General features: G+C 42.9%; 1 protein-coding gene across 1 annotated transcript; it reads right to left on the reverse strand.

The window, feature by feature from the left end:
• Positions 1 to 8,817: 8,817 nt before the first annotated feature.
• On the reverse strand, positions 8,818 to 13,389 carry LOC114881866. The gene is made up of 3 exons (XM_029198752.2): positions 12,736 to 13,389; positions 12,521 to 12,678; positions 8,818 to 8,875 (listed from the first exon to the last, which is right to left on the reverse strand). Exons 1-3 carry the CDS (start codon positions 13,387 to 13,389, stop codon positions 8,818 to 8,820), a joined length of 870 nt encoding a protein of 289 aa, XP_029054585.2.
• Between the last annotated feature and the right edge of the window lie 461 nt (positions 13,390 to 13,850).

Raw genomic sequence — 13,850 nt, forward strand, 5'->3', positions numbered from 1 at the left:
ACTATTCGGGTGACGGCATTATCATTAAAGGACTATATGTTTCATTTTAATTAATGGTTTCAATTTGATAAATGATCATTATTTCACCGCGATACAATAATTATAACTTTCGAATAGAAATATACTGCGTAGTTTCTGGAAACCGCTGAGCGGAAAAAAATGGACGACGAACTAAGAAAGAGAAAGGAACACCAAAGAAAGGGATGAAAGAATTTCGTCTAGCCCGATTCGTCAAACCGTCCCCTCCAAGGACGACGATCGCGCGACGAGCCCTTCAGGACCGACCGCGCACGAAATTTGTCACTCTTGGTCGATCAATCGTAAGTACGTTATCGGAAGCCCGTGTGTCCGAGAGACAGAGTTATTTCTGAACTTCGCGATATTTTCTCTGCGGCAGAGTTCTCCGCGTAGCGAGGCAGAGTGTCGTGCGAGTGAAATTTTTCGAATTCAAAATAAGGACTCATAGACACGCACGTAAAACCTTTTTCCTACTTAAATAATCTATCTTTTTCTTTCTTCTTTTAAATCATTTGCTCTCGTAATTATCATATTAACTTCTTCCGCGTATTATAAGACATTTTAATCTCGTAGTTCGTCAATCGTGTCTGTCTCTCGTCCACGTTCTCGTTCGTTTGGTTCAATTTTCGCCGCGACAAGTGCGTGATCGGCAAAAATCTTACCGTTCTTTGGTGTTCCAGATCATCAAGCGAACACAGAGCATTCACACAAGCGTTTATAAATATTATCTTATTTCATTTAACCAGCGATTTGGTAAGTCGATCCTATTGCTTTTCCGTAACACGACGGTTTCAATTTGGCAAAACGGGTGATCTGATAAGCCTTCCGGGGTTACGAGAGTGTCTCACGTCAGATCGTCCCTCCAATCGAGGTATTTCAAAGTTATAATATCGAATATTTTTACATTAATATCGAATATTTTTACTTCGTTTACTTCAAAAAGGGGCATCTCGGTCAGCCTTCCGGGGTTACTACAGTGTCTCCGGCCGAGGTGCTCTCCTCGCGGTCAAGAACCGCTAGTTTTCCATTAAACTATATTTTGAACTAACGATTTAAGAAGCGAAATAATGGGACACGTTCGCGTATCCGGTTTAATATCATACACGCTTCAATTTGTGATTTCAAAGTGTTGTTTCCGAATAATTCATTTTGTTAATTATTAATAAGCATCTTTACCCTTGTTAATGTTCATGAGTACAAGTTTTACACAAACTGGTATTTTTCTAAATTTAGTAAATTTTCATAATCAATTCAAGTTCAAATTCAATTTTTCTGTTATTTACTTTATACATTCAATTTCTTTTCTAATTAAACCAGTTTCATTATTCAAACAGTGTCATATTCATTTTCAAACTGCTACTTTCACCTTAGTTTTAAAAACCACGATTACCAACTTACACAGTTTCAAGGAGGAACCCGTACGGGACCCAAAGCACTGACGAACCCAACGGAAGACTAATTATCCAATTTTTTATAAAGCTTAACATCACGTTTACATTACGTTTTGTCTTTCCGTCTTTTAATCGTCGTGAACGTTAAACGCGTTCAAGACTGGTGGCAGCGAATACCAACCATCGCGCCAAAATCGGGAGAAAGAAATTGGGGGTAGTTTTGCAACCATGTAATTGTAACACTAACCTTTTTATTTTATTATTTCCCCTTTTACGATGCGCCGTCGCACGCGCAACGTAACAAATACAAATAAAATTAATCATTTTGACAATTTTAAACTATAAATAATTATTATAATAACAATGAAAAAATTATAAAAAGGGTGGTGACTTCGCTTAGCGGGACGTTACAGCTTCCCCCGTGCGTTAGTCTCTTGTCCTCAAGAGACCGTGGTTGCACCACTTTAAAACGCAAAGGGCACAGCGACATTTCTCCTTGCTGTTCCATGGGGATGCTGCCAGTACCCCGAACAATTGCAGGATCCTCCCATGTTTTCTTCTGGGGTGTCCTTTCTTCAATTTTCGGTATGCCCGCCAGTCAATTTCAGGGATGTTGATTGGGGTTAACCTCCATAGTTGTGGTGGTGATTCTTCGTCTACCTTTTTCGTCTTTTGTATCGGCATCTTTGGAATTTTTCGAGGCAACCAAATAATTAGTAATGGAAGAAATTTGTTAAAAATATAATTGTACCTCTCTGAATTGTTTGAGGGCTCTTAGCTTTGTTTAGCCTTTGGCGTCTGCCGGCGCGTCGTACCATGTTCGCTTTTTGAAATTGAACACGGCGGTATCTGTGAAGCGTCGCTTCATGCTGTGGAAGTCAATATTTTATTGAATATATTTAATTCTATTAAATTTAATTATTTTATCAGATAGGTATTGGTCTGTGGGAAGGAACTGATATTGAATTGATAAAATTGAATTTATTCATCTGGTAGAGTATGTCTCCCGATTGGTCCTGTTAAAAATCATTTTGCATTTTTTCATTCCGAACGCTTTTTATTGCAAAAAAACGTACTATTTCATAAACGTGTACCGTACGTTCGCCGATTACTCCGAGACAGATCGACGAATCGGAACGAAACTTTTTCTATCTTGCGACGACAGCCGCGGATCGGCGTCGCGCATCGCGGGCCCTCACCGCGGCGGCCTCCTCACTCCCGCGAGCGAGGCTATAAGTAGAATCGATCCACACGCGGATCGATGAGTTGCCTCGGGGCCTCGGCCCCGAGCAGACCTCTTAGGAGGTCGGACCGGAGCACTGGCAGACTCGGTGCCGCGGTTTGTCCAGGCGACGAGTTCACCGGCAGTCGGACCGTGACGTACCTCGCGGGCTGGCAGCTCCCAATCGGTCCAGCAGCCCCGAGGTTTGACCCAGGATGACCAAACTAGTGCGCGTCCGTAACATCCGCCGGTTTGTCCGCGGGGATCCGAACGCTAGCTTACACGGCACCGCATCCGGCCTATGGCAATCGATTCCATCCCGTCCCGAGGCTTGACCCAGGGCGAGCCAGGATTGGTCGTCGCCTCGTTCACTGCTAGGTTTGACCACGGTGTACGAGAAGACAGCCGCGTTAAGCAAGTGGGCAGCAACTCCACCGCAGCGCGAAACACCGCAGCACAACTTTTGAATAAAAGACCGGCGGCCCGAATGGGCCATCCCTCTCCTAGTCTTCGACGACTCCGCGTTTCACGCGTGCGCCAGGACACCGCATCTCTCTCGTTCGCGATCGCGCTCCGCGCCGCGCTGTCACTCCGCGCCGTTAGTCTGTAAGACCGTGTAGCAACAGCTACGACCTGCGCTAGTTTGTAAGACCGCGCAACTTCTGTGACGGGCCGGGTCCCGACCGTAGTTCATAAGTCATGTAAACCTAGACTAAGTGCGACACGGCTCCATCGCCAGCTCACCGGTAGATTTTCTGTTATAGCGAGCCCGGCAGGAGATACCGCCACCGACATCGGCAGCTCCAGGGGCCGCAGCCGGCGGCCCACTCCCGCCAGTTTAAACTTATTTCTTTTCTGAATAAATATTTCTATTTTTCATATTAACACCGACTCGTTATTTCACCGAACCTGTTCCCAAGCGAACCCTGGCACGGGGAAAGCGACCGCGGTGCGCAACGCCGTGCGCATCGATCAGACCGCCCCGTTACAATCTTGTAGATTATATCTCCCGATTGGTTCCGCAAAACAATTTCTGTGATTTTTCATTCCTAACAACTTTTATCGCAAAAAACGTAAAACTTCATTTATATCGTCCGGCGTTTATGCTGCAGGGAATTTACCGATTGCGATGAAACCTTTCACATTTAGTAGGAGGTATATCCGCAATGATCCCACTTGCAAAAATTTATGGAATTTGTTAATAACTACTATTATAGCAAAAAATCTATTCCTTCATGGTACTCTGCAAGGAATGTATTGTTCGCGACGAAACCTTTCATATTTAGTAGGATATACAGGGTGTCACGCGACTAGCTTGACAGCCGAAGAGGGATGATTGCTAAGGTGATTCTAAACAACTTTTTCTTTTGCCAAAATGTTGGGTGAGGCTTGGTACTCGAGTTAATAACAAAAACCACCGACCAATCCGAGCGCGTATAGCGCGCAGTCCAAGGTATTGCAGTGTTGGGTACGAAAACCGGGCCTGACGCAGGTCGCGAATGCACGGCTTGGCACCCCGTTGGCATAGCACAATAAAAAAACTGAACTGGTAGAACATTTTTAGTCGTTGTTTAGAATGAATACGTTGTTGTCGCCTGTCATAATCTAAAAGAGGAAATTCTAAAGATTCTAAGCAACAAACAAAAATGTTTGAAGTGGTTTAATTGCGACGATAGCCGCGGATCGGCGTCGCGCATCGCGGGCCCCCACCGCGGCGGCTTCCCCACTCCCGTGCGATTAGACTATAAGTAGGACCGATCGATGCGTTGATCGATGAGTTGCCTCGGGGCATCGGCCCCGAGGGGACCTCCTAGGTGGTCCGGACCGGAGTACCAGGGCTCTCGACGCCATGGCTGACCTGGTGAAGAGATCTCTGTCCGACGGGCCGTAGCATTGCACTACGCTACGACCTGACAGCTCCCATAGGTCCAGCGGCCGTAGGCGCCTAGCCTCGTCAGTCCCGTGGTTGACCCGGAGTGACCAACCTAGTACGCGTTCATAATCTCTGCCGGTGCTTCCACGTGGATTCCGAGCGCTAGTCTACTCGGCACCGCATTCTGCCTTTGGCAGCCGATTCCGTCCAGTTTCGTGGCGTTACCCAGGCTGGCCAGGATTGGTCGTCGTCTCGTTCGGTGTTCGGTTCTACCTCGGCGTACGAGAAGACGAGCTGCGTGAGTCAAACGGGCAACAACTCCACCGCAGCGCGTTTAAATAAAACACCGTCGGCCCAACCGGGTCAATCCTTCCTCCCGACTCTTGCGTCCGCTATCTCGACACTCGATAGTGTCTCGGCGCTTTCGCTCGTTTGTTCGCGTTCGCGCTCCGCGTACACCTGCGTGCGTCCGTACTCGTTCAGTTATAAGGCGGTAACGACCGCAATAGTATGTAAGAGCGTTAGATATAAGTTCCGCGGAGAATCTCTATGACGGACCGGGTTCCGACCGTAGTATGTAAGTTCTGTACTCTAGTTTTAAGTAATACGGCTCCACGCGTCGAACCACCAGACGATCTTTTGCTTGTAGTACCCGAGGCAGGAATCGGCCGCCGCCAGACCAGCCCGGCGGGAGTGACCAGAACACCATGTACATATACCAGTAGTCAGCTTTAGTTTTGAATAAACATATATTTCTCTACGTATATCTGCCTCGTTATTTACCGACCTGTTCCCTTGCGAATCCTGGCACGGGGAAACCGACCACGGTGCGCAACGCCGTGCGCACCGAACCGACCATCCCCGTTACATAATTAATAAACATTTGAATTGGAGGCTACGTTAATGATGAAAAATTTGAAAACAATTTAAATGAAACTTACCTATTCGTTTCTAAATTAACTTTCTATGCTGAAAGAAAAAATTCCCGGTAGGTCACGGCGTCGATTCTGAACATTCGACGAGGAAACAGCTCGTCTATTATTCATACCTAAGTGCAATAAATGAGGGCAGTTCACTGAGCCGATCATGAAAACAGATATTCTACCGAACGTGTTTCCTCGTTTCCCAGTGACAATTATATGCTTTCAGCGTAGCAGGTTAATTTAGGAACGAATGCGAAAGTATCATTTAAATTGTTTTCAAATTTTTCATCATTAACCTAGCCTCCAATTCAAACGTTTATTAATTATTCCATTTTAATCATTTTTATTTGTTGTATAGAATGCTTGGAATTTCCTTTTTTACATTATGACAAACGACAAGAGATTAGGTTCCGTACTCATTTTAAACGACTAGAAAATTCTACAAATTCAGTTTTTTATTGTGCTATGCCAACGGGGTGCCGCACAGTGGGACAAAACGGCTTTCGGCGATCAAAAGTCGATTTTCGCGAATTCGATAATTGAAAAACTAATTACATTCATCGATAGAGAATAAACTGTAGTTTAACGTAGTATAATCCGTTTTTTCATATTTGCTTCCGTTTTGCCGCGGTTCGCACTCAAAGTCAGTAGAAATTCGTCAAGACGAAACGCTGACAATATTACCCGTAACTTCAATGTACGATTCTAATGAATTTTACTCGGAAAGATACAATTCAAATGAATGATAAAGTTTACTAGGATAGTATAGATTGTATTCAGTGCATAAAGTAAGTTAAAATGTTAACAACTTTTTAAATAATATGATCTGATTGACACGAAGTACATTTAACTAAAATCTCAACTTTGAGTTTGATTTTAAAAAAATGTCACAACTTGCCACATGTTTAATTACTACTATATGAAAGAGTGAACCTTCCTCTATTAGAATCTGAAAAAATCGGTTGCACTTTTTTGCACTTTTTCAAGAAAATGGCGATTGAATGAAATTACACCCATCTTGGCCGCTGCGCACGAAGATGGAAAAGCAGTAACAGATACGATTATTAACCAGTTAACTGCCTTATTAACTATTATTATTAATCACTGCAACGTGTATATTCGTCATCCAAAACTTTATTTCGGTTTAATAAAAGTGTTCAATATACCAACTATTTATAAATAATAGGATCTGATTGAAACGAAGTACCTACGTTTAACTAAAATCTCAACTTTGAGCTTGATTTTAAAAAAATGCCACAACTTGCCACATGTTTAATTATTACTACAGGAAAGAGTAAACCTTCCTCTATCAGAATCTGAAAAAATCGGCCGCACTTTATTGCACTTTTTCAAGAAAATGGCGATTGAATGAAATTTCACCCATCTTGGCCGCTGCGCACGATGATAGAAAAACAGTACCAGATACGATTATTAACCAGTTAACTGCCTTATTAACTATTATTATTAATCACTGCAACGTGTATATTCGTCATCCAAAACTTTATTTCGGTTTAATAAAAGTGTTCAATATACCAACTATTTATAAATAATAGGATCTGATTGAAACGAAGTACCTACGTTTAACTAAAATCTCAACTTTGAGCTTGATTTTAAAAAAATGCCACAACTTACCACATGTTTAATTATTACTACAGGAAAGAGTAAACCTTCCTCTATCAGAATCTGAAAAAATCGGCCGCACTATATTGCACTTTTTCAAGAAAATGGCGATTGAATGAAATTTCACCCATCTTGGCCGCTGCGCACGATGATAGAAAAACAGTACCAGATACGATTATTAACCAGTTAACTGCGTTCCACGTGTATATTCGTCATCTAAAACTTTATTTCGTGTTTGCAATATGCCATAATAAATTTTCATAATTGTCGAAACTGTTTTCACGAATGATGTGGTATCGATCATAATAAATATAAATAAATATATTATAATAACACATGTCTTGTCATTTTTTAATTATTAAATCCGTTTTTCTTATAATTATTAACAGTTTTGAGTCAAATTTTTGTTAAATGACATAAAATATGTCTAACAAGTGAAAAATATTGAACGCGTTAAAATTTATACGTGAATATTTTGACACCCTGTAGTTTAATATGATTTATATTGGTACAACTTAAGTACCATAATATAAGCAATAACTTCCCAAAATTTCATTAAAATATTTCCAATAGAACCGACGTTACAGATTTTTGATCGCAGAAAATCGTTTTGTCCCACTGTGTGCCGAGCTGTTCGTTCGCGACCTACGTCAGGCCCGGTTTTCGTAGCCGACATTGCAGTCCCTGAACCCGCGTACTGTATGCGCTCAGATTGGTCCATGTTGTTTGTTAATAACTCGAAAACGAACCAACATTTTGGCAAAGGAAAAAGTTGTTTAGAATCACCTTAGCAATCATCCCTTTTCGGCTGTGGAGGTAGTCGCGTGACACCTTGTATTTCCGCGATGATCCCAGTTGCAAAAATTTATGAAATTTGTTGTTTATTAACCATTTAAATTCGGTCAATTTTGTCCGGTTTATGGTTATTAGGTAAGCAACAGAAACCCAAAATCACCTTACACTATTCTACAAATACTACTGGTTCCACTAAAAAGTGTAAAATAATTTATATTTCATTTATACCAATATTCCATAGCTATTAATAATATCTACTTAATCGTTAAATAGGATACCAAATACATTTCAAAGTTTTCAAAGGCCAGAGGTGGTTCCGCTTCCATACCAGCAAGCGACGACAATTTCCACGGCCCTGATGAGGGAGGCGATAAGTCGGCATGGAGTACCGTTAGAGCTTCATTCTGATCAGGGTCGCAGTTTTGAGTCAACTGTTTTTAAAGAGTTGATGAAGATGTTGGCAATAAAGAAAACGAGAACAACTCCCTTGCACCCTCAGTCGGATGGACTCGTAGAACGGTTGATACAGACCTTGATGCAGTATTTATCCCAGTTTGTAGCGGAACATCAAAAGGATTGGAATGAGTGGATTCGGACGTTTTTATTGGCATATCGTACATCTCGACATGAAATTACTCAGAATAGCCCTTCAATGCTTCTGATGGGACGTGAGTTACGTTTGCCTTTGGATCTGCTCAGAGGAACTATTGCCTTAGAACATAAAGAAGAAACTGTTTACATCGAGGAAACCAGAAAGAAGATTGAAGAGATTCACAAATTCGTTCGTCATCATATGCGAATTTGTGCGGAGAAGACAAAATCCTGGTACGATTCTTTTGCGAGACCAATTTCCTTTATTCCTGGGGACAAGGTGTAGTTTTCCAATCCCCGAAGAACGAAGGGAAAATGTCCCAAACTCCAGTTTGATTGGGAAGGAATTAATCTACCGCATATTTGGCTCACCAAAGTCTAGACCTAAGGTGGTTCACTTGAATCGTTTGGCTCCTTATGAACATTCACGGGGAAGTAACACCTACATAAAAAAGAATCAAGAATAGAAGACTGAGGAGGGTGTTTCTGAATTCTTCGTCCAAGAAGAAGACGCTTTGTCGCACAAAACCAGGGTGAAGTTTCTTTCGGCCGTGGTAAACTTGCTGGCTACGCGTGTCTAAACGATGGAGGAAGTGTTGTTCTCTTCGGAGGAAGAATACATCCCCTCAGCCGGTGTTCCGTTTATTTTTAATTTTTGTATTCGGGGTTCTGGTCATCGGACTGCGTAGTTGTAGTATGCTCCGGACCACTATACCATCAAGGAAAGATTTTGCTTGATGGCTGAGGAGCATCTAGGGATGGGCAATATGTTTCGATTAATTAAATATCGATAGTTTGTTTCCTAATAATCGATTGCTTTTATCGATGTTTAAACAAATCAATTAATCGATTATCGATACTTTTTTACATAACATCAATATTTTTTATCTCTGTGAGAAAACTGAACAGCATGATGCGAAGCGCACTATTCAATGAGCGTATAATTTTCGAAAAGTATTGTATGTTCATTGGATATAAGTCGTGTTCCAAAATTCATTGCCAGCACTGAAAATCTGTAATACATAACTAGTTTCCAGCATTGGCAGTGAATTTCGGAACGCGACTAAATAAGAACGCCATACGCATTTGTGTGATTATATTCTTGTAACTCTTATCAATTGTTCTTCATTCTGATTCTGTGATCGTAGATTTTAAAAATTATCTCATCCAAATGCTCTATCTATAATTTTTTTTATCATCTCAATCCTTTTGCATCTGTTCTGTTATCGCAGGTACAGTGACTTTTTATCATGTACGCATAATATTTTGATGTTTATGCTGCTTATGCATATCTATTCTTAGAATATCCCATTCCCTATAGATTTAATAAAAATATTTTTTCTAGTCACGAAGTCAACCCTGTTGTACTTACAGCTCAAGAACTGGCAAAATACTATTACTACTATTATTACCTGTATATGCTTTTTCTAGGCTACACTCCAGGAAATGTGCTCAGGGCGATGTTTCCAAAATCAGCCATAGGAAAAAAGAATTCGATACTTCGATATTTTTTTCGAACATCGCCCATCCCTAGGAGCATCCCCCAGTAGAGTGGACCCGTCGGGCTGGGAGCTTCTTCATCCGAGAAGACTTTGAAACGAAGGCGTGAAGGCCCAGGGAATCAAGAGGAAGGGTGAGGAACTGTCAGGACCTCCTCGAAGAAAGAAGAATGCTAAGAAGAACTGGAAATTTCAGCGGATTCTAAGATGACCTGTGCACGCTGAACCGGCGGCGTCTTGCTCAGGGTTTTTGAGTGGTTTTCCCCTGGGACGAAGGACGAATGTCAAGACGTTAGCTGCCTGATAGGGCCACTAAGGTAAATGTTATGTCTTTGGTTTTTACCTCCTTTCAGGCAGAGGTATTAGAGCAGAGGTTAGCAACCTTAAGAGACTGACAGCACGAGGTTAGAGACCATGGCTTGAATTGGGTCGATGATCTGCTCACGTGAAGATGGTCACAAGAACGAAGATGGTCGCGGGCGGGACGACCGCTTATTGAAAGAAGGAGCAATGTTGCAACGGCAAGAAGTTCCCGCTCTTTCGACGCATCGACCGCTTCTTGATGTATCGAAAGAGCCATCGACTGCCCCGTCCGAAGCTGTCGACGAATCATGACAAGAAGCTATTCCTTGTTTCGAGCTAAAACACGTCACCGGATGTTTGAGGTCTCTTAGACAACCGCGCGCCTTTTGAATATTAGAATGTAACGGGTAGCCGACCTGTACGGACCTATTGCTTAAAACTCCGGTGTATTTGAAATATAGACAGTCTAGTTAGTTCTTTGTTTAGTTATTTGACTATGGAAAGTGCGAGCACTACTCCCTGGCGCATACAATACATTTAATAACAATATCATTATTACTACATATATCTAATATACTGATCCATTCCCACAGATCAATGTACATTTAATAACAATATCATCATTACTATATCTACATTGGAAGTAATGTAATATACTAATACATTCCCACTGAACAATGTACATTTAATAACAATATCATTATTACTATATCTACATTGGGTGAAGTGTAATATACTGATCCATTCCCATGTACGTATCGCGAGATAGGGAGCCCACGCCGTCCCATAAGTCTCGGTTGTTAACCGATATTCCACCGGCGTTTCCGACGAGCTAGGACCCCACACTATTCTTTGCAAATCTTGGTCGCCACGCGCAACCCGAATTTGCCGAAACGTTTTAACAACGTCCGCCGTAAACACAAAACGATACTGGCGCCAATTTAGCAGAATTAACGACAGATCGCGCTGCAGAGCCGGCTCCGTCAGAAAAAAGTCGTTCATACATTGGCCTTCGCGAGTCTTTCGCGACGCATCGAAAACTACCAGAATCTTCCAGTTCGACGGCGTCGATTGCACGACGGCGACGAGGCAAATACCGAGCACGCGGATTATCGAGTTCAGACGCCGGAACGCGCTCCATATGCCTTAAATTTTCATAAACCGCCATAAATTCGCGATATGCCAAAGCTATCCCAGGATCGCGAGCAAACCGACGGTACATATGCGTAAGTGTGCTCATGGTCATACGTCTGGTTTCCGGACCAACCGCTGGCGGCTCTGACTTTAAAGAAAGACGTGCCATGAACCGACCGTCAGAGTTACGAACATGCGAGTCTCTAAATAATTTTTCGCATGCTTCATCTAGAGGCTTAAGCGACGCGGTGACCGTTGACAATTTTTCAAGGGTCCAAAACGCTGTAGCGACTCGTATAAGTCTTCCTCCCTTGCACAGTGCAGTGCTTAAAACGGAGCTGTCTCACGGTTGACCGCCCGCCGTGGACCGACCGTAAGCACAAGGCAGGAGACAATCCAACCGAGGACTGTCTCCTGCGTAACCAGGGTCGAAGGAGGAAAACTCCGCAGACCCGAACACAATAGCTGCTCATAAATATCCGCGCCTAAAATAATATCGACAGACCCTGAAATATAAAATTGCGGATCGGCCAAGGATAATCCCGCAAACAGGCCGAGATTCAACTCCATGCAGCATCGAGCTGGAAGCTGCGACGTGAGCTTCGACAAAATAAGAGCATCCGTTTCAACTTGAAGCAACGGGTCAACTAACGAAAGTATTCTAAAACTCGTAGCTTGGCAAGCAGTGCCAGCCGACTTCGCCCCGCAGCCCATCAATGGAACGTCGACGCAACGCTTCTGCAAACCCAACAAGTTAGCGACCGATTCGGAGACAAAAGGACTTTGGGAACCTTGATCTAACAAAGCCCGCACACGAGTCTGCACCCCGTGCGGTCGCTAACAGCACCATATATATACGCGACGCGACACGAGCAATGTGTATATTAACGCCCGATGACGTTGAAGGCTTGTCTTTGCGAAACCCTTGTGCCTCAACCGAACATTTCTCTCTCGCATGAAAACCACTAGCCTGCACGGAATGAAGCATCGTATGGTGTTTTTCCCTACACTGCATGCAACGAAACGACGACATGCACTCAGAAACTTTATACCAACCGAGACAGTTAAAACAAAGCTGTAGTCGACGTACTTCTCTACGGCGTTCAAAGGGACTCTTATCCTGAAATTTGAAGCATTTGGAAAACAAATACACTCCATGACACATGGGACACTTCGATCTTCCATCCACAGCATGCTGGGAAGCAGTATGAAGTACCCTTTGCGAGCCCGGTACCGGCCTAGGTAAAGCAGAAGGCTTTTTCTCCGTTTTACTAGTGTTAGAAGCAATCATGCTGAGGGCCTGAACACGCTTTTCCAAAAACTCAAATAAATCCACAAATTTCGGAAATCGATCTAAGGGGCTTACGTTCCCTAAATCCGACACGTTATCTAAAACCATGGGACGATCCCGCACACTCAACTCCGTCTCCCACACTTTTTGGGAATCGGAGTCCAAACGCGCCGCTAAAATATAAAGAAACCACACGTCCCAACGATCTACCGGTATTTGTAAATTCGATAAAGCGCGAACTATGCGCTGAGCTTCATTAGCAAATGAACGTAGTTCTGTCGCGGATTCTTTTTTCAAGAATGGCATATCCATAAGGGCACTTAAATGCTTGTAAACAATTAATCGAGGATTGTGGAAACGCGCCTTTAGAGCCTGCCACGTCGTCGCATAATGTGCATTCGTAGTTGTTACGTCCTTAACTAAATCCGCCGAGGCACCCTTCAAACAAGTTTTCAAGTACTGTAGCTTGGTCGCATCAGCTAAACCAGGGGCATTGTGTACGAGCGTGGTGAATAAGTCGCAAAAGTTTTCCCAATCCTCGTATTGACCGGAAAACGTAGGCAAGTCTAATTTTGGTAATTTAGCCGCGCAATGCTCGAGCGTTAGTGAGGAGCTGGTAATCGGTGGCCCGGTCGGTAAAGTAGGCGGTTCCGCAGCCTCAAGCTCTGCTTGAATCGTTAAAAGAAAATCAAGTGTATCCTCATACGCCGTTTGCAACCGTTCAATCATATTATCCGTGAGATATGCGTCGCCTTCGGCATCCTGACGCATAGAAATTTCAGCATGCGCACCCCGCGCATCCCTCTAGATTTCTTGGAGAGACTCGATTCACGAAGCAGTAATATTGCGATTAAATGTATTGCGACCCTTATCCCTTAATCGAGAGCTCGTTAACTCGGTTTCGGCTAATCTCGCGTATTACACCGTAGTGAGCCTTTTCAAAACCGTAGGTGCCATGTTAATCCCAGCCAAAATAATTTAAAACTCAAAAGTGTTTACTCAATCTAAGCCTAAACCGAAACTATAAAACTAATAAAAATGAGTTATGACAAATTGAATTTAATAAACAAATTATCAAAAAACAAATAACGGAACTATGGCAATATAGTATTCGTATCGCTAAGGTATAATTAAAACAACAAAGAACCGGTACAACCCTGGTATTACAATTTCAAATAAAAGTATCCAGC

This window comes from Osmia bicornis, chromosome 16, assembly GCF_907164935.1.
Source record: "Osmia bicornis bicornis chromosome 16, iOsmBic2.1, whole genome shotgun sequence".
In the NCBI taxonomy this organism is placed as follows: Eukaryota; Metazoa; Arthropoda; class Insecta; order Hymenoptera; family Megachilidae; genus Osmia; species Osmia bicornis.

What these genes read in the sequence shown, in the direction of transcription:
- LOC114881866 (XM_029198752.2), bottom strand. Translation starts at nt 13,389, where the DNA reads ATGATTGAACGGTTGCAAACGGCGTATGAGGATACACTTGATTTTCTT. An exon ending in ACGTGTCGGATTTAGGGAAC is followed by an intron (nt 12,679 to 12,735) that starts GTAAGCCCCTTA and finishes TTTTTGGAAAAG; the next exon opens with CGTGTTCAGGCCCTCAGCAT. An exon ending in TGTCCCATGTGTCATGGAGT is followed by an intron (nt 8,876 to 12,520) that starts GTATTTGTTTTC and finishes TTTTTTATGTAG; the next exon opens with GTGTTACTTCCCCGTGAATG.